This window comes from Solea solea, chromosome 3, assembly GCF_958295425.1.
Source record: "Solea solea chromosome 3, fSolSol10.1, whole genome shotgun sequence".
Lineage (NCBI taxonomy): Eukaryota > Metazoa > Chordata > Actinopteri > Pleuronectiformes > Soleidae > Solea > Solea solea.
The window spans coordinates 25,152,269-25,174,044 of NC_081136.1; the positions used below are offsets into that span (position 1 = coordinate 25,152,269).

The window sequence follows — 21,776 nt, forward strand, 5'->3', positions numbered from 1 at the left end:
AAATATTAATCAGTCAATCAGAGGGCAGCAGACTTAAGTATTCCATCCATAACCAGTTATCTACTCTGTCTCCCAGCAGATGCTCCTCAGCATGGAAGCCAGCCACTAATGACCCCCCCACCCCTCTCTTTTTTCCCTTTTTGGGAAATGATTAATTGTAAAATAGCAGTGACCTTTTTGCCCTTAATTAGCTGCCTTGGCGCTACTCGGTGTGCATCAGTATCCACGCAGAAAAGTGTCCAATGTAGAGCTGCAACTAACAATTATGATTTATTTTTCATTGATTCACCTGTCAGTGATTTTCTTGAATAATTTATCATTTGTTTGGTCCACAAAATGTCAGAAAAATGGTGAAAAATGTCAATGTCTGTGTTTGCCAAACCTCAAAATGACTGCAAATGTCTTGTTTTGCCCTCAAACCAAACATATTCCGTTTACAGTCTGGATAAAAGAAACTAGGGCTGCAACTAACGATTATTATCATAATCGATTAGTCTGTCGATTATTTTCATTTTGCCAACTTGTTCCAAGTGCAAAGGACATTTAACAAGTATGTAAGTTCACTCAGACTCTTTGTTTAGGTCTTACATTACCTGTGTTGTGGCTGCTCGACTAGCCATTTCACTCTGGGCATATTGGTTTTTGTCTCTTTACATGGTTGAAAAGGTTTGTCGTGTTGCCATCCGCTGTGCAAACTTCATCAGTTCACACTTTGCAAATAACTGTTGTTTGTGCCTTGTCGTTTGGGGAAAAGCCAAACCAGTTCTGTATAATGGAGGTCGAGTTCTTTTTATGCACCAACTCCTCTGTTTTGCTTTAATTTTCAGCTGTGGCTTCAGACTACACTCTGATTCAAACACTGATTCAAATGAGAACTCCCTGGCACTGCTTGTAATTGGCTATGATTGGTTGGTCGTCGTTTTCTCTATTGTGGGCAGGAAGCAGACTAGCAAATAGTGTGATTTGGCTGAGTTAAAAAAAAAACCCTGATATGTTTGCGCAAGAGCATCAAACAGCAGCAGTGGATAGAATGTGCCCTATCGACGAGGCTACGATCTCTCTGCCTTGGTAGATCATCAACACTGATCCTTCACGATCTTATGTCGCCATATCCCCCACGTCTATGATAAGTGTGAATGGCATCAGAGTAATCTGTTTTTTGTGATCAGATCTTCGGACCCATTCAAGTTGGATTGGGTGTGTTCTGAACTGGAGTGTGTGGAGTCTGAAAACTCAGTACAGCTATTTATTCTGGGTTTGAGTGGGGTCCAAGATGAGGAAGTTGTACTAAATTGTAGGCTTGTTTGTAGTGAATGGAGCTTTGAATCAATACACCGCTAATGCTGTTTAAATGGAAACAATTCCTCAAATATCAATGGGTGGTATTTTTGCAGGAAAATAATGAAGTATGTGCTTGTTTTGGTTTCGTGGTTATTTCCCTTTTCACAATGTGGTCACATGTAAGCTGATAGTGAACAGTTGAACAGCATAACTGTAATATAACACGCTTTGAGTGGTCGTCACGACTATAACAGTGCAGTATAAATGCGGTCTTTTTTGAGCGAACCCGCATTGGCAGTGATTAGGTGACTGTGTGATGACTCGACCGGAACTCCTCGCCTCACGAGCCAGTTGTCACTGCCGCAACTGCTGCTGCTGCTGCAGACTCTCTCACTGTGAGCTCAGGCCGTAGTGTCACTGAGCACATTCTGTCGCCGCAGTTATCAAGGTTCACAGTTCATGGATAATGACTTGCTGATTTCCGCTGGGATCTTGTCCATGAGCAGAAAGCAACACAATTTTAGGCATTGCACTTTTTTTCATTCATCTATTTAAAAAAAGGAAATGATTGCATTTAAACATAAAATGACCATGTGTCACCTTAGACTGAAGAAAACATCCAAACAGCACGTTTATTCACAGGATATATTTTCCTTTGCGGGCCACAAACTCTGTTTATATTTTGTGGGGCTGCAACCAACGGTTATTATCATAATTGATTAATCCGTCCATTATTATCACTATTTAATGGAGTACTTGATTGGTCCGTGAAATGTCAGAAAATGTGGAAAAATGTTGATCAGTGTCATTTTCAAACCAAAAATATTCAGTTTTAAAGATTTCTTTGTTCCATGGATCAAAGAAAAACCAGATAATATTCACATTTAAGAAGCTGAAAAACATCAAGACAAGACCCTTTCTCTCATTCATAGTCTCAGAGTTCAAAAAAATATCTAGAAGTGATTTTGAGGCTTGGGGTGGTTTTGGTCCCATGACTTGACATAGTAGGTTATTTTATGCTGCTTTTCCATCATGTTTTGGTACAGTACGGTACGGCTTGACCTGGGTCAGGCTTGCTTTTGACTGAAAACAGTACTTTTACTTGGTAGGCACGATGTGGGCTGTGCCTGATGGCAGCCTAGTGTGACACCGTACTGATGTCAAGCTTTGTATGAAAATAGTCTGCTAGCATTTGCCTCGACTTCCATGGGATATTTACACTGATTGCTAGAAAGGGACGTTCTGTTGAGCTGTTGAACATCAGCTGACTGTTGTGGGTGGAGCTAGACCATACCATTTCACTTTGGTACCCCAAGGGAAGGGTGCCAAAGAATGGAACGGTTGGGGCTGGTTACTTTGGTACAGTAAGGTACATATTTGTTTGTGTTTCCATAAGGAAGAGTACCAAACTGAACAATTCCACTCATGGCTTTAGTGAAATGTAGAAAAAAATAGGTTGACTTTAAGTTATGTTTTTTAATTGCTTTGTTGAATATGTGGTGTTATCATTTAAGAAATAGATATAGAATGATTAAAATAAGTGATTAGTAAAAATTGATGAATGTTTGACCTAGTGTTTCTGTATAGAACTGGGTTTTGCTATTGTAATCCTGGGTTTTTATGGGATTACCTATTTCTGTTAAGAGAGCTGTGGGTGCAAGAAAAACACACAGGGAGAGAGAATCTTCTTTTTTGCTCTGAAAAGGCACTTTTTATTCTACGTCTTGTACAGCAGGATCTCACCTCATCACATTTTCATAGTCTATCTCAATCACTACACTGCAAAACAAGGTGCACTACATAATAAAGTTCCCAATCCATCCAAACAGAACAAAATAACCAGATTAAAGTACACCACAAATGAAACCATGTCCATGTTCTGAATCAGCCAGCAAAAACAAATCTCATTTTGCACTATTTGCACCAGCACATTGTACGCATCACGCAGGCTGTTGAATCCTGTGTGTCATCATTTTCCTCCACAACAACTCAAACCACAATAGTTGGATGTGTATAGTTATCAGTGGTTACAGTTGAACAAGAATTTATAAAGAAAAACTGATTGTTGTGAATGTTGAATCTGAAATGTTAGTGATAACTCATGAGGTGTGTGTGTGTGTGTGTGTGTGTGTCTTCATAGGGCTAGTAGTGGCTTCCTCCTGCATATAATCCTATTTTTTGTCATTTGCAATAACCAGCGCGCTCCAGCTCACTCTAACTTTGTGGGGTATTAATTGCACTCGGGACACGTGTTGGGTTTCGGGTTTGGTGAATATTCTTTCGGGCTTGGTCCCATTCGGACAAAAAATATACGGCTCGAGTGGCACTTCAGTGGAGATGCTAAAAATATAGATAGCTGAAAGCGAAGAGGGAGTTAATTACATGCTTGTGTGCATAATTTTCTCTTGGATGAGGAATTAAGCATAACAGGGAGTTGTCACCTTGTCGTCCCCTCTTGTCATGTGATAATTCTCCTTTGCTTCTCTTAAGCAGACACACTTTCACTTTCGGTGTCTGACACGCCAAAATCAACCAAATAGCTTCAGTGATTATAAAAATAAAAGCAGATGGGACAGTTGTGTGTGCATGATGACAGTTTATCAGAGTACGAGTGCTCCGTCTTATTCCCGTATTTTCGGCAAATCTGGCAACAGTGGGTTAGGGTTGTCATAATTGTCATTACCTGACTACATACTGTTTGGTTAATCTTCAAGTCTGTAAACGAAGTGTTACACTGACTTATAATTTTACGGCATAAAAAAACTCAGTGAATCTGTTCAGCAGGTTGGCAGGAAAAAAATACTACCTGTCTCAACCCGCCCCTGCGCTGCTGCTGTATACTCACACAAACGTTCCGCACCCTCAGTCGGGTCTGATAGTGTTGCTTGACAAAGCCTACTCTCCGATTTAGGATGTAACATAGTAATATTGCCACATTGTTTCTGTTCATGAAGACCAAATAGGGGCAGAATAATAACGTTGATAACAAAATCACCAAAAGTCACACACTGCAGCTTTAAAATTAAACAAGATGTGGTTTATCTGAATTAATCTCAAATCAAACAAATTCTACAAGTGATTTGTGTTTTTAAGTAACTGCCCGTATCTTAACCAGTGTGACCTGCATACTCTTTGTCTCACACTTGGAGATTATTAGCGATGCCAACACTTTACGGTCATGGCATAGTGATCTCCCAGTAGCATTAGGAAGATAGAATAGCGCTAAACATGCTGTGATGACGTCACCGTGTACTGTGTTATGTTGCTTTGTTACTGCATCACATGTATGACCCAATTGCAACATAACTGACAGGCTAATATTTCCCACCCTGCTGCCACACACAGGCCAAAAACAGACAGAAATTGATTATCCCTCCTTCCTTTGAGAGTTTTTATGAGTCATTCAGTATACAGTAGTATGTGGAAAAACAGCAAGTTTCTAATCACAGTAGCTCTTCCACACCTCAACTCTTAAAGATCTGGAAGAGCAGCTTGTGATGTCTTTATACTAATTTTACAAGCTTTTTTTTTTTTGTTGTTGTTTGTTTTTTTTAGGGAGCAAAAAAGTGACATTAAATTAGGTTTCTGACATAAGACATACTTATTGTCAGAGGGAAATGCTCCACTGCAAGATTACAAACAAAAACACTCATGACGGTGAGTGAGAATAATAATGCAGGGATCATAGGAGGTTGAGCTGAGAGGAGCAGCTAACAAGTTGCGTTCAAGGACCCTGGTAGTTCATCAGTTCTGCGGGGTATATACTGTGCTTCAAGATACATTCAGGAAATCTCTTAAATTTGATAAATTCTGTAAACACATGCAGTCCACTAACTACCTTGTGGTAATACATGCACCACCACTTAGGTAGTCATTGGAAATATGGACATATGTTTTATCAATGCAGTCTTTTGTTAAAACATTCTTTTAGTTTTGTTTTTTTTTTAAATTTATGATAATAGTAATTCAATAACACAGGCGTTTGTGTTTCAAAGTGTTAAAATCCCCAAATTGAAGCTGAATCAACAAAATAAACCACAGTCTACTTATTACATTTAACAGTTAAATGATGCTGTATTTACTGAGACAGCATGATGGTAGTATTGATAAATATAAATGAAAATGGTATCGAGGATTTTCCTGGGTATCCTGAAAACTCTATTTTGTAAAGTTAGTAAACCAAATAATCAAATTTCTTCATATGGGTGACGCCTTTCTCTCTGTTTATTTGGATCCCAATACGTTTTTATACCAAGTACCACTTTCTCAATAAGATAATTCTCTCTCATCCTCCTCTTCCTTACTTCAGACACTGGTATAACCAAATTAGATGGAGCGAGAGATAAGGTGAATGTAATTATTAATTAATTTAGTAGAACAGTTTTTCCTGATTTAGCTTGTGTAGCACTAGTGGTACGCATGCCACAGTTTGAGAATTATGGCTATAAGCTATTACCATGGTAGCAGCTACTCTTCCTATAATGGTCAGAGTGACACTGCTAATCTCCACCACACTCCCCTGGGTACAGTAGCATTCATGCACAGCCCATGATAACAAACACGGCAGGTTTAACATCATGGATTTTTTCACTGATGTCCAAAATAGAAAGTGTCACAATCATTTATCTGGCAGAGAGCTCCACACCTTCATTTGTAATCCCCCAGAATGCATTAGTGCAGGTTAAATGCCACCTCTAATCCTAGCACTCCAATGTTACAATGACGCTTTCCCATGTTTATTTCATTTTCCTTTATTTCACTTCGAATAGAGTCCTCTGACCCTCTGCTCTAACTAATTACCCCCCCAGAACCTCAGCTCACACTATCACGAGTCATGAAAGCCTAGTTCGGCGGCCCTTACCCCTCGGTGACACGCTGCACACTGGGGAGAAGGGAGACACACAGTGACCCTGATAATCCCGTTAGTGTTACTGTTGGCCAAAGAATGCGTGTGTGTGTCTTTGACTTGGTGTGAGCTGTGAGGAGGAGGCGGCATTTTCCTGTATTGTTCAAGATCAAGATTTCCCTCTATTACCAGTATCTTTATAGAAGCCTGAAAAAAACATAGGTTAAATCATTTAATTTATAATATCTGTAGCATGGATAAATTGATATGATACCCGGCTGGTTTTGTTATATATATATATATATATATATATATATATATATATATATACCATTACTTGGCAAAGTCCTTGGAACGTTGTAAAAGCATCAGAACAAATGTTGTGTAAAACAGCCAAGTTGTTTAAAGTAGGTAAAAGACTATATCGGTATAGGTGTAGGTTACGTAACAGGTAACAACATGGGTGTAACTCCATTTTTGACGTAGATTTCAAACACAGATGTGGAGAAATTGGAGGTGTATTGTCTCGCTCTACAGTCGCACTGTCAAACCGCGGTGCTGAACTCCTCTGTGGCATAAGAGAATTTGGGTCTTGTTTAGACTACAGTCCAAATAAGATTTGTAAGCATATGCCTTCAGAATCTGATCTTCCTGACAAACTGTTCGTATTATATATTGCAAGTAATCAGATCCGACCTGGAAGACCAGGGGGAAGACACTTTGAAATCCTATCTGAGCAACCAAACGTTTGGATTTGAATGGATCCATAAAAATCTGATCAGAATCATGGTTTGAATCAGCTTTTGACAAATCTGATCTCATGTGTTTTTTAACTGTCCACACTGCCAAAACATCAAGCTAGATACAATCTGGATATGCTTAAAAATCCAATTTGAGTTGCAGTTTAAACAAAGCATCTGTAGAAATCTCAATTGAATCGCATTTCAAACCACCTCTATATGTGGTTTGTCCTGCTGACTTGAATAAATATTTTTTCTGGCTGTCTGAACAAGGCCCTGCAGTGCCAGGACAAATACAGAACCTTTTTATTTAATTCTTCATTCAATAACAGCCACATCTGAACTGCCCAGTAGGGATGTTATTGGTATGCTAACGCTATAGGCATGGATATTTGCTTTAAATTGTTTTAGAGGACATTGTCAAACATGTAAAGGTCCCCTGATATGACTAATGACTAAAACGGCATTGGTTGAATATGCTGCTACCTCCTTGACTTCGATGCTTGTGTGCTCTCCAGCTATAATTGTTTTATGTTTATTTAGTTTGCACTATGAAGAAAATATTTTGAAAAATATTTGAATTGCATTCGTACCAACTTGAGGATGTCGCTTAAGCTACAGCTCTGACGTGAGCCTCAAATCACCATTTTGTATGTTCACTGAACGTTTGGAAAAAACAAAACACATGAAGATATATAATTTGCATAGTTGTACATGGGGAAAGTTACATTGTTATTTCTCTCACTAATTAGTCAGAGTCTGGTGTGTAACTTCACACAACAGTCTTCCAGAATATGTGATAGATTTAACAGATATGTGGCGAGGATGTGAAAAAACCAACGGCAAGAGCTGCAATCATGCTCTGTGTTCATCAGATATATAATTATTTTGTGTGTGTGTGTGTGTGTGTGTGTATATATGTGTATATATATATATATATATATATGTATACATAGAAACTGTTAATCAGCAGGGGCCTCAGTGTGGTGTGACCGTATCCTGCTCCTTCCCGTTATTATTGCTGCTACAGTTCTCTAATTTTTTCCCTCAAACTGCTGTACAACATATTAACAGGCTACCCTTATTTTAGTTCCATCTTGAAGTAAATATGATCATATCTTCTCTATTGCATTTCATAGTGAGGCCCTAACTAGCTCTGTGAAAAAAAAAGACCCCAAATGCTGTATTGAATGTTTTTAATAACCATTTTTCTACCATGGATGTGATGATAAATTATGTGATATGGTGATGAAAAGCATTCACAATTAGTTGACTGTGGTGAATTTTCATTATTGGTATTTGTGAATGGCAAAAATTGTTAATGATTTCGCAATGGTGGCAAGTGCGACTCCACCCCTGGCTGATTGTACTCGGTTCCATTGTAAGTCACTTTGGATAAAAGTGTCTGCTAAATGACATGTAATGTAATGTAATGATTTACTCTGACTTGAAAATGCCTCACCAACATACAGTCTGAGTGATGAGTGCCACAAGGGGGGGCCTGCATCTTTCCAGTCATTCAAAAAAAAAACAATGTATCCTATCACATTTATGTTGATATAACAGTTTTTCTTTTTAATGTTAATGTCATTAATTTATCAGATGTAGTCCAAATTAAGGTAGATTACAGACCGAGAGCCCTGCCTATTTATTAAATAAATAAACCATGTATGCATATTTTTAGTTAACAATATTGTGAGTCACAATTATTTTTGGTCATGATTATCGTGACAAGAAATGTTTATGCCTATTTTGTTCATACAGTGTCACTGTATCAGTAATGTTTGCTCCCAGGTCAGCAGTGAAAAAGCACACAGTTTCCCCCTAGCACTGGATGCACTGCACATGCATCCCACACGTTGCGATCTAATGCAGTGAGAGCCGAGAAGCGAAACCTTCAAGGATTTAATGGCGTCAGATGTGCTCGGCAGGCACAGAAAGAAAGCGGCTCATGTTGCTGAGAAAGTGGGGAATGTGCCAGCGAGTGTGAAGATAGTGATTTTCAAGCAGATGGCTGCTTATCTGTCCAACGAGATCACGTCGTCGTTACGGAGAGGGCTGAGCCTAGCAATCAGTGTCTCTGTCACTGTAATTGCCATTGTTTGTTGTTTAACTCTGTTCTGTCAGTTATTATACAGCAATTATTTGACTCATGTGTTGCGAGTTTGTTGTTTAAAAGCCCTGTTGTAGTTGAGACATGAGCAGAATTCCCAGGGGAAGCCACCCCCCACTCAGTAGGTAGGTTGCTCATGTTGGTTTCTCCTGTTTGAGTGTTATTCTATGTGACAACAAGCATCTGTCCTGCTGAAATGCTCTCAGGCAAAACTCTTGGTCTTTTTGACGTCAGCGTGCATGAGGTTTAGTGTGGTTCACACGTGAAATTACACTTGTTTTTATTTTTGTATAATCACAGATAAAATATTGTTCTGTCTTTTTTATTGCAAATTATCTTATCTGGAAGGGGGGTATCTATTGAATCAGATTTTGTTGCTTTAAGAAGCAAACAACACTGTATGAATTGAGCAAACAAAAATGAACCACAAAATCAAAATAGACAAATTGCAAACAAAATATCGATTTAATCATTGTATTAAAGTAAAAATGTCACTAAACAGTACAGTTTAAAAGCAGTAGATAAAGTGTAAGTAAACGATCAGGAGTCAACAAACGTGTGTTCAGTCATTATTAGTTTGTGTGACTCGCACTAATAGTAATCATAATGAGGTACAGAGCCTGTGGAGCTCGGCTGTCAGATCTATTATACATAACTCTTCATGCAGAAGCTACAATTTCACGTGAAGACTTCCCGATTGTTATCGCCCGACTTCGTTGTCCTTCCGAGATGAAACATTTGACCCACATGCATTTCCTGCTGTTGTTAGACCCTCCTCTCTCTTTTTTTTTTTATTTCAAAATAATTAAATAAATAAACAAACTGCTGCTCCGAACACCAGGCACGTTCCCTGGAGATGTACCTTGGTAAGAAATACACTTTCATCTCATCCAAGCTCCATTTACTTTGAGAGAGGCCTAATTTTAATCAGGTTGAAGGCTTCATTTTGCCTCAGTGCAGTTTGAAAGTCTAGATAATCTGTTTGATTGTCTCTTCTATGCCACGTGTTATGTAACCATTTTCTGTCTCCCTGCGGGGTTTTTGTCTGTCTGTTTCCCCAAAACATACGCTGTGAATCACTGCTGGAGCTTTGCTCCACCGCTGCTGTGTCACTGAAATATGTGCCAGCAGGTTTCTGTCTCCCTCTGCCCGGGTAACTTAATGTTATGCAAATCGGGTTGAGCAGATTCTTGGCTGTATAAAAATAAAAACGTCAGTAAAAAGCATTCAGTATAACAGCATATCAGCTTTTGTTTCACGTTTGCATGTGAATGCTGTGCGGGTCTCACTCTCACCTCAGAGCTGGTGTTTGTCAGAGGAACTGTGAAATCACATTTATTTCCATCAAGGCCACACAAATTCAATCATATTAGCCACATGTTCAAAATACACTTCAAAATGTGGATAATTTTGTGGTGAACTTGTCACTATTTACATTCAATGTGACATGATTAAGCTAATAAATAACCATAAAAGGACCTGTAATGAATTTGCATTGTGGGAGGAAGGTGATGAGCTGGTCCTCAATCATTTTACTTAATAAAAGGAAGAGAAATACCTACATACAGCCAACACTGAAGAAGAGAGGAAAGTATTTATAGGGGTGTCACGATTCTCCAAATCCTCAATTTGATTCTCAATCTTTTTTTCCTCTCTTTTAGCGCAGGTGGGTCTGCCATTTTTAGACTTGTCTAGTTTCATCGAGGATCATTGGTTTTATGTCAATCATTAATTTTTTTTTAATTCCTGTTTTGTTTGTTTGCCTACATGGTGTCATGAGTGATTCAGTGTCCATCATTTGTTTGCCATGTACCGCAATAAGGCCTTATTGTCAGATTTAAATGATTTTTTAACAATATGAATGTAATAATAACCAGTCGATTGGAAACTAATTGTAAAAAGAAGAGATGTCATTAAATCCTCCATTTCGCCTTTGCTTTTTAAGGTCGAGATAGCGACACCGCTCTGCTTAATATTCGATTTACAATTGAGAACACAACAACCTTGAATATTTATGCACAATATTGGATTTTTTTGCTGATTTCCCATATGTCAATGTATCGGCAGTGCTTGTGCCGATGACCAACATTTTTCCCTGCATCCAACTGCAGAGGTAATTTCTGCAGTGAAATTAACATAAACCTCTGCATACTCATGATGCAGCACATGTAGATATACATTTTCTTCATCGTTCCCAATAAATAAATGTAAATAAATAATGGTTGGAGAGGGCCCAAGCGAAGGTGGAAGCAGCCTATTCAGCCTACTGTTTCAGTCATGAGTCATTGGGAGATCTTGGCGTGTTTGTCTGCTCACTCCATCATCTAAAAGAAAACCTGTTGCTGCTCTCAGTTGTAAGGTTCTGCTTCAGAGCATAATACGCACACTAGCTGGTTTGTCTGCTGTAGAAACATGGCAGTGCAAGACATCAGTAAGCTCCTTGCCTAAAGTACATATAAAAAGCTTTTTTTTATTTTAAATTTACAAGTCTGGTTGTTGTTTTTTCTGCCTTTTTCTACACAGAGCTCCCCCCTGTGTCTACCACTTTATCCTCACTCACCACTGACTCTCCCCCCTCCTTTACCCTCTCCTGGCCATGTGCATTTGTTTTCAACAGAGCTGGTGAATACAAGCCATGGAGCCATGTCCATGCCGATGGAAGAACAGACAGCCACCCACCTAAAACATCCTTCATAAAAAATGGTTGAGCAAATGCTTTTACAACAATAGCAAACATTGAGAAGGTTCAAAAAAAGTGTCGCTTCTTCCAACATTCATTTTCTCTGCTTCTTTTTCGCCGGCTCTGCCAAGATGAACGTGTAAACGCTCTTGCTGCCTTTGTCTTACAATAGGTACCTGATGTGTGTAGTGCCGTAAAGCAATTTGTGTTTCCTGTGAGACCCCAAGACTTCACAAGACCTCCTAGTCGACAGCCCTGATCTTGCAAAGCGGGTTTTCCGCTAACACAAAAAGCCACTTAATCATCACAATGACTCCCCAGCTGTTAAATTACGATGGAAATACTGCATCGTGATGACTGATGGTAAACACATGCATTTTCTCTTTCTCTGTCACAGGATTTTAGGCATTCTTCCCCCTCATCCTCTCTGGCCTGACAGACCCACCAGCCCATCACCATGAACTACCTTCGCCGGCGCCTCTCAGACAGCAGCTTTGTGGCCAACCTTCCCAATGGCTACATGATGGATCTGCAGAGGCCGACCCCTCCAGGTTCATCCACCTCCTCTCCCGCTTCCCCGGCCACAGAGAGGCGGCAGCCACCAAGCATCCCGAGCCAGACCCAGGTCTCAGGTTCAAGCTCTGGCTCTGGCTCAGCTGCAGGTTCAGGTTCAGGCTCAGGTTCAGGCTCAGGAGTGGGTTCGGGCTCGGGCTCAGCTTCAGGAACAGGGAGCTTCCTCAGTTCCTTCTCCAGTGTAGTGAAGAGTGCTCAGATGGCCCAGAATGTCGCTGCTGCTGCACATGCCAAATCAGCTGCAGCGGCATCAGCTGAGGGCGTCTCAGCAGGAAACTGTCAGCCCGCCAAGCCTGCCGTACGCAAGCCCAAGATCCTGCTGGTGATTGATGATCAACACACAGACTGGTGAGTGGAAGGTTCATGGTGTTAGCATGTGTGTAGGTGGGTAGTAGAGCAGAAAATAGTACTGAACTCCCATGCTCAAAAGAAACATTTGAGAAGACTTCTGTGAGTTGAATGATTTATCAGCTCCTTGCTGAACAAAATGAAGTAAAATGTAAGGTTATTTGCTTTTGAGTGTCCTGGCAACAAAATCATTGTAGTCCGGCGCAGGGATGGGCATGAGTACTCGATTATTTGTTTGATTGAACTGAAGTCAGTTACTGATCCTAATCCTTATATATTAAAAAAATTACATAATAAATGTTTTATCAGTGATTGTATTTATAAAAACCCCAAATATTTCGATTCCAATGATGACGTAATTTATGGGGCCTCTGTTGTCATAAGCAACGGCAAACATTTAGACAGTGGACTGCGAGTGTGTTAGTGAAGAAATTTTACAGGGTCTTTGAATGGATCTCGTAAGCTGCTCCCCGTAGCTCAACACGATGTGAACCCTGCATTACTTCCAGTTGCTCTCATGCGCGTTTAGAAAATTTGAATAATTGCTAAATAATACCATTGAATATTCAAATCGCATTTTTAGTTGAAATGTCCATCTCTAGTTTGGTGTAAAAAAAATAAATAAAAAAAATCTACAGTCAAGGAGCATCTTACGTCACCTCTTTCTATACTATTTATTTATCTTATTTAGAGATGCACTGAAAATTCAGCCACTGAAAAGACTGTCTGTCCAAGATCAGTAGGGAAAACCAATAAAACAGTTCCAACAAGATGTGAGTACACGGTGGAACAGCGCCTTAAATGCTGGGAAGTGTATGAACTCCTCACGACATTCACTTTACACCAGAGAACATTCTCTTTCTTCTCGCCCCCTTTGAGTAGTTAACAGAGATCAGATCATCTGATGCATCTGTAGACGTTATTCCCTTAATTGCAGCACTAAAGCATCTTCTACACAAAGGTGGAGACGGACCACGGAGTGAAAACAATGAAAAGTGTGCTCTTATGAGTCTGTTAACATGTTTCACTAAGATCTACTCGGATCCCCTGCACTTCATCGCAACTGTACTCGTCATAAAGATCATTACTTGGATGTGGGGATGAAGCAGCGTGTAGAGAAATTATCCAGGCTGCGTTGGATACGGAGAGCCCACTAGGAGATGGAGAAGCATACAGCGCAGGAGCGGTGGGCAGAATTATTTCCGTGCATCCCTACTCTTATTCTGTTGAGGGGAAGTAAAGTTCCACTACATAAGTGGTTGTCAAACTTTTTATACCAAGTAGCACCTGAGAAAATATTGAGCTCTTGAAGTAACAACATTATCACCAAACGTTAAAATAGAGTCGTGTAAATAGGCCGAGCAAAGTCAGCTCTGGACTTTTCACTTTCACAGACGTTTTATTTTCTTCAGTCAGACAGAGGTTGTGATGTATCGCTATATGATTGTCTTGCAATATATTGATCGTCACAGAGTTGTTGTATCGTGGTATCACGTGTCGTGTCCTAGTGTATTGGATGACTCAATCTAGAATCACTATTAACTTATCTACTAACAAAGTGTCTGTGAGCTAGTTCAATTGTCATTATGTGTCAGAGGTTTCATTTTGCGCTCCAAAAGCTTAATGGGTTTGATTTTTGAAAGGAGTGCGACATCCTATTGTTTATATTAGACTTGTATGTCCTTGGCTCATACCATGGTTCTTTGTGCTCGGGTGAAAATTGCCATGGTAACCAGAGGAAGGTAAAATAAATTAGCTTTAATGAGAGGAGATGGCTCCATCTTTTACCTACATGTCAGAGGCTGATATCAGTTGTCTTTTTCTGCAGTTAAATTGATCCGGAGCCGCACTCAAAGATATCCAGCAACTAATGTTTGTCTTGCCTTAATCAATAAACCCATTATCAAGTTCATGAATTGCTTTTCTGTTGCCTGACATTTGCTGGTAAATCGACCTCAGCAAAGCAGTTATTAGCTATTTTCCAACCCTTTGAGTTTATCTGCAGAGGATCATTTTGTACCAAAGCGTCTGTGTCTGACGCTCTGTGGGGGATTTGCCCACAGAGGTCTAAAAATGATGACTAAATTAAAGCGCCCCGCTGACAGCCAAGTCAAAAGCACCAAAAATTGCTTTCAAATTTCTGGATAGCCTGATTCTTTTTCCCTTATTTATTTTTTAATTAATCCGCCTGGCTGTAAGCCCAAAATGGACCCATTCCTCTTCACATTGCTGGTGTTTCTGACATGAGTCATCAGGGGATCCATCCCCCTCTGAGACGTCTGGGCTCATTGAGACCCTCATCCTCACTCTTGACAGAACAGCAGGGGTTGTTATTCACCAAACCAAATTCAGTTACTTGTAATAAGAGAGCGTTGGAGGCTTTGACATGTGGTGTGGTCTGTAGCTGTTTTAAGTGAATTATCCAGAGGGAATTAATTTTTTGTGAGGTTGTGGGGGTTTGTGCAGCAACACCTGTACGATATAATGCAATCTAGTGCAACAGGACATTAGAGTAGATTTGACATCAGAGTTTGCGGTGCTGTTCTACTGAATTTCACGATATTACTTCACTTAGTTGTTGATCTACAGTGTCGAAAGTCTCTCTCACGTTCGCCTGAAGGATGAACTTTCCTGTGTGCTTAAGTGAGTTGTCTAAACTGCAGTGACTGTGTGTAAATGAATGTCTTATATTATGTCAGGAGGAAGTCTGGAGTATTTAAAGCTTTCTATTTGAAGAAAGATTTCTATCACAAAAATGTGGAAAAAGGGAAGTGAAAAATTGAAGAACAGAAAATGATTAAACGCTACTCATTTTAACTTAAGATTGGGTTTGGTTAAATTAAACTTGGACTGTTCCGTTGTTGCCCACCAAGTGGCACTGTAGTTTCATCAAAGCTTTGCAGCAAATCGCTTTGTCAGTACTTGTCATGTTTTATTTCTGTGTCAGAGTGAGTGGATTTGACCAGCAGATGGTGATATATGATCATATGATCATGAGGTTCACATGAAGAAGCACTTGCTGTGTTTTGAGGCTTGCAGATGTTTTGTAAGCAGCAGCAGCAGCATCTCATCTTAGAAAAAGCTGGGTGTTTTGTCACTGAAATACTGCACACTATCAATCCACGTTTTTTTTCACATTGTTGGGCCATATTAAGATAAATATTCATTTAGTCCTTTATATATAAGTACTTGATTTCTATCATGTTACCCTGAAGCTTTTCCTAAAACTCCTCTGTCTGTAAACAACAACAGACACCTTGAAGGATATAGTTGGCATTGAATATGACACCGATATGCAAATCAAGGTCTCCCCTCATAACTGGTACTTTAAACTGTAGAGATCATAATCCCACTGAGGTGAATCTCTGACACTGGAGATTCAGTGAGACGCATGGTCTCATTTTCAATGGAGACCTGGTTAGAGCCACAGGACATTTAATACAAAGGCTGTAACAATCATGAATAGATTTTAAATAGCCACTAAGTGCAAAGCAATTTCCCACAGACTCTCTCGATCATATGTAAGTAATTTGAAATCATTCAGGGGAATCAGGCTTGACAGCTTCGGTTCCAGGTTGATGGCAGCAGAGTATGAAAAAGGCCTTTCTTTTGGGGTTGGAGAGTGTGATGATGACCTAGGCGCAAAAGTTGTGGCTGCAATGTCCTGGTGACATTTAAATCTAAATATGAGGGCAACAGTTAAAGGATGGATTCAAAGTTCACAGTGCAGATTAGGACAATGGAGATTTGTGAGAGGTTCACAAGCAGTTTTGAGTCTCAATGATCCATGATTAACGGCCTTTAAATGTCCAATAAAAGAAACATGTCAGTTTTCTTAACACTTAGTCAAACTACTAGTTACTTGAGTGACATGTGGTTCATGCAGTTAGAGTAGCACTAAAAGTCATTTGCATCTAAAATCCCACTTTCTTTGAGTCAGATATCATCACACAGACATGATACACATTATATGTACAGTATAATTCTTTTGGGTTCATATGAAGTCCATTGATTTTTTTTCTCTGCCGACAATTTTGAAAGGTTGTATTTACTATACTTATGTCCTTTTTGAATCTTGCACCTGGCGAATACTTCATACGAAAATGACTAAAACTAAGCATTTTTCAAAAGATAACTAGCAAACTCACTTTAAAAAGTCTTTGCAAACCACTGGTATAAAGCAGATGTAGTGTATTTCCTAAATTGCAGCTCATTTTGTTTGTGTTGTTTCAGTAGATGTATGTACACAGCAAACTGAATTCTTCAGTCCTACTCTGAAGGTTAAGTAGCGTGGTTCATAAAATGTCACTGAGTCTCAGAGGCCACTTCAAAAGCTGCAGGTAGGTCGTGAAAGCAGCAGCTGAACAGTTAATGTTCACCCCTCTGAGAGAACTACAACTCGTTATAAAGACCAAGTATTTGGCTGCTGCTTTGGCAACGTGTATGTGTCACACTGTTGAGCTTTTCTGTCACAGTGTTTGCTTTAAAAACATTGTGAAGCTTGCTTTCGGGTGACTAAATCCTCTCACTGTTGTTGTTTCAGGAACATTAGGAAATACAGTAAGTGTTTTGTATAATGCTTTTGTGCAGAGTTTCTAAAAAGAAAAAGTTAAGCCCAAAATCTTTGACCACACTGGCCAAAGTTGTAATTTGTTTTATGGTCCTGTAGCGATTCCAGATGTTTTCTTTTTTTTTTTTTACCACTTTTTGAGTCCACCAGGAGTCACTTTCTAAGCAGATGTGTTGTTTTTCAAGCATTTCAATAAATCAACATTGGTCTTACTCCATCTGCAGTCACTGGTTGAACTTGGGCCACAGCAACCAACAAGATTTTTTTTTTGTTATTCTTTTTCATGTGGGCGACAAATTGATGGAATGGTTCGTCCACACCACGTTTTCTGTGCGGAAAACAGTCACAATTACTGCCCACCAATGTCTTTTGTAGAGCATTAAATTCTCAAAACTATTTGACCCATCATTTGACTCGAAACATATGAGCATGTATCAGAAGGAGAAGAGGACGTCCGTCCATCCATCGCCTCCTGCCTCAGGGTTCAATCTGCTCCTGGACATTCCAGCAGAGAGACTGAGGTCTCTGAGGAAACGCTGCTCTGTCTTGACAGGCTTGGCCTCCAGCAATGACTGATGCACAATAGCAGTACACAACACTGAGTCAAAGACTCCGAGAGCATCACCAACGATCCCTCCTTTTCGTTTTCTCTCTCTCACTCTCAGGCTGATATGTGAGACATTTAGCCAAAAAACTGTCCCATCTGTTTGCACTGTGTCCTGAAAGATGTGAGCATCTGATTGCTCACTTTAGCCCTAACCCTGGCAAAGTCTTTACTACTTAATGTTGCTCGGCATTTATATGTACATATGAGTTTTAATTTCATGTTTAGTCTAATGAGAAAGCAAGGAGCTATGGACATCTTGTTGTGGAATTTTCACTTCGCCATTTGCCTCATTCATGCATTCGTGATCACTGTTGTGCATTTGTGAGCTTTCGCGTCTGCCACAAGAGTAGCGTGAATACTGTAAGTCGGGAATGTTTGGGACGGAAGAGAAGCCGGGAAGAGCAGATATTTCTTTTTACCACCGTCATGGCTAATGTCTTTTGTGGAACACACACAGAAATTATATGATTTTTCCTTCATCCTGCATCGTGATGCCACTTCACAGATGTGAAATCAGTCAAAGTATCTCAACACTGATTGGTTTTCACAAAATTTCTCAACTCGAGCGAATGCCGGCAAAACGCAATTGACGCATCTACTCGCATCTGTGCATTGACTTTGTGTGTAAACCTGCCGCATGAAACATTCACCGTGTCCAGTGTGACTGCAGCCAGCCCGATATTGGACTTTTTGCTGATATGGGGAGTGCTTGGGCTGATGACCGATACCCATATATATATGCACACACACATTTTTCCTGGCGCCCAACTGCAGTGGTAATTTAGTGTGTTCTGTCGTGAAGTTAACATAGTATTTTGCCTACTCCTGTTGATGTAGATATACATTTTCATTGTATATATATACAGTATATATATATATATGTATATAATATACATTGAGCAAAATAAATAAATGGAGGTAGCAGCCTATTTAGCCTACTGTTGTTAGTCATATCAGCAGAGCTTGGTGTGTTGTGAGTCAGCAGAGCTTGGTGTGCCGATATCATGTCGATAATATCATGCATCCCTAACCGCAGCTTTGGAGTGCAGTTTCTAAACACCAGCAGTTCTAAAACACACAAAAGTGCCAGGATTATTTAATTTGTTTGTAATCGTAATTGAAAGTCCAACTTTCACGTTCCAAGCTCTTATGGAAGTCCTGTAATTGAAAGTCATTATGCACCACTGCAGGAACTTCAATAAACGCTGTAGGGGAAGGTTTAGAGGCCTCGGTTTGCTTGAAATTAAATGGCAGTTAGTCTGATCACTGAGCACACTACAGGAAACCCTTAATGGATGCAGAGCTTAAAGGTTCACTGTGTAGGATTTAGACAGTCTATCAAAGGAAATTAAAACTAATACTTGTAATGTTTTCATAGGTCCAGTTTAGAACTGTGAGACCATTTAATTACACAAGGAGATGACCCTCTTCCATGGAGTTTGCTATTTTGCCATTTTTGTACAGTAACACAGAGTGCACAAAAAAGATTTGATGTTTTTATGCTTCCTGAATTCCCCTGTAGTCTCTCACATACTGATAATATGAAAGCAGAATGCATCCTTTTAGTTGCCCCTAGATGCCAATGATTCCTACACACTTGTCCTTTTAATATTAGAGTTCATGGATGACAAAATCTTTCTACTCCACTATAGGGCTGAAACAATTACTTGAATAATAGTAATTAACTATTTTGGAAATAAATGATTAATCAGTTTTTTAGTGATTTGTTTTTAAATCATCTATATAGTTAAAGTTTTCTGATTTTTCAGCCTCTTAAATGTGAATATTTTCTGGTTTCTTTGATCCATATAACAAAATAAAAATGAATAAATTTTATGGACCAAACAATTCCTCGATTAATCGAGAAAATATGAATGAATCAATTATGAAAAGAATCCTTAGTTGTAGCCCTACTCCAATGATGATGTGGCGCACAAAAAAATAGCTAATTGGCTTTCTTGGATTAATCACTTGTCATAATTGCCATTAGTCTGATCTTGTCAAGATCACTGCATCAGAAAAATAAATAACTTAAATCTAATGTCATTTGTGAAACAAAAAATCACATGAATGCTTTGCTAAGCACAGACTAAGAGAGGTGTGCTCTGCCGCTGTCTTTGTGTGCACTTATTTTGAGCTAAAAGAATAGAAACAGCAGCATTGAGTCTTGTTGTGAGCTATTTTCTTTCTTTCTTTCTTTCTTTATGGGAGAAAAATATTGGAGCATTATGTTGTGGACATGATTGTTTATAGGTGGGTGGTAAATGCATCAGTACAGCTGTTTTATTAACTGCAGAATTGTGAAGAAAAGATGGAAAAAGGCTTATATCAGCATGAGTATCGTGCACAAGTGGTATCAAGCCACCTTCTTTAAATAATGCATTAGGGTTATGGATACATATAAGAGCAAGAGAAGCTGGTTTTGCCTACATGCATGACTTCCTATTTTGCGATACAAAAAATTCTCACATTCTCATGGTCAAAAAATAAAAAAAAAGGAATTCAGCGTTGTTTATACAGTGGGTGTGTGCACGACTGAGAGAAGGAAAGCCCAGACCTTTTTGTGGATCTGACTGTTTATGTTTAAACACATGTTCAAACCGGGGCGGCCTGTAAATTAAATTGATCACACGGAGTGACGACATGTTTTGCAATACACTGAAATGCATACCAGTCATTTTTAGGCACTGAGCCTGTGGGCCCTGGCTCATGCTCTGTGGCGGCGGTAGTGGTGGTGGTCCAGGGTGAGAGGGGGCATGTAGTATGTAGGTCAGTCATGCTGAAGATTCACGGCTTCCACAATTACAGGGAATGAGGCGGCAAGAGACCCAAAACTTAACTCCAACAGCTGGGAGATGTTAAAGTCAAGATCCACCTCAGTGACTGTAATGGATGATAATGAAGGGACATAAAAGGCTGATGTAGGGGGATGAAAAACAAATAGGCAGACATGGGGAAGACAAGCGGCGGAGAAAAGAGGCTTTGTTTGGTGAGAGGCTCTGAGAAATGCAAAATGTGTTATGGTGTGGGTAAGTTGAGAGGCACTCTAAATCCCCCAAACAGCCTGTCCTAGTAAAGCAAAGCCTCTAGCATGTACTCAAGATCTTCAATTAAACATAGTGCCAGCCTCAAGTCCTCAACAGATTGTTAACTGTCCCACGCCTGTGACGGGTGAGAGTTTAGTGGTGAGACCTACAGAGCACTGGGACACAATATGACTGTGAACACAGAGCAATAAAATGCCCTTTGTCCTTATGGACTGTGGGATTTCAGCAAACATATAAATCATGCTGTGTCCGTGATATAGATCTTATAAAGTTGACCTGGGCATCAAGTATTTGTCATACAGACTGGGCTACGACAGAAGTCGTCAACAACATCTTAGTAACAGAAGAAGATGATTCGCACACTGTGTAAAATCTGATCTGTAAACCCAAACTTAATGGAGCCGAAAGCCCCAGACGAGAAAGACATGCGCTGCCGCCATCATGTCACAAGAGCATCACTAGCTATGACGATTCCATTCTTTACGTGGACCCAGAATTAAATGATCTGATTGTGGCGTGCGTACACATGCATCAAGCGTTGAGTCGGAATGGACTATTTTTCACATGTGCAGTGTTGTCTAATTCTCCAGAAGCAGAAGAAGCTTCTGGGGTAAACAAACGCTTGCACGTGTCGGTTTGTCCCCTCGCTGTTCACTATCCGTCTCATTTTCCACACATCACGCTTTAAGGAAACCTGTCACACGTTCACTGGATTTTTTGTAACACACGACGTGCAACTGCTCAAAGGGCATGAGGACGACTTAGGCCTGGTTCACACCTGTATCGTGACATCAGCTGTGTCTCGCTCGCCTATGTGTGTTCACACTGGCTGCACATCTGCTGTCTTTCACACACGCTGGGGTCTCACTAATCTCCCCACAACACCAATGTTATTATGACCTTATTTGTTTGCTCAACTAGAGTAGTTTTGAAAATATAAAAATACAGATTCAACCTAGACACCAAACCTG

At 39.8% G+C, this 21,776-nt stretch overlaps 1 protein-coding gene across 3 annotated transcripts in view; it reads left to right on the forward strand.

The window, feature by feature from the left end:
* Positions 1-21,776, forward strand: part of LOC131456083 (synapsin-3-like) — a 112,924-nt gene that overhangs the window by 2,267 nt on the left and 88,881 nt on the right. For all 3 annotated transcript variants that reach the window (XM_058624063.1, XM_058624062.1, XM_058624064.1), the window contains exon 2: positions 12,058-12,581. In XM_058624063.1, the coding sequence (XP_058480046.1) occupies positions 12,118-12,581 (464 nt within the window). In that variant the 5' untranslated portion in view covers positions 12,058-12,117. The remainder of the gene's footprint in view (positions 1-12,057; positions 12,582-21,776) is intronic.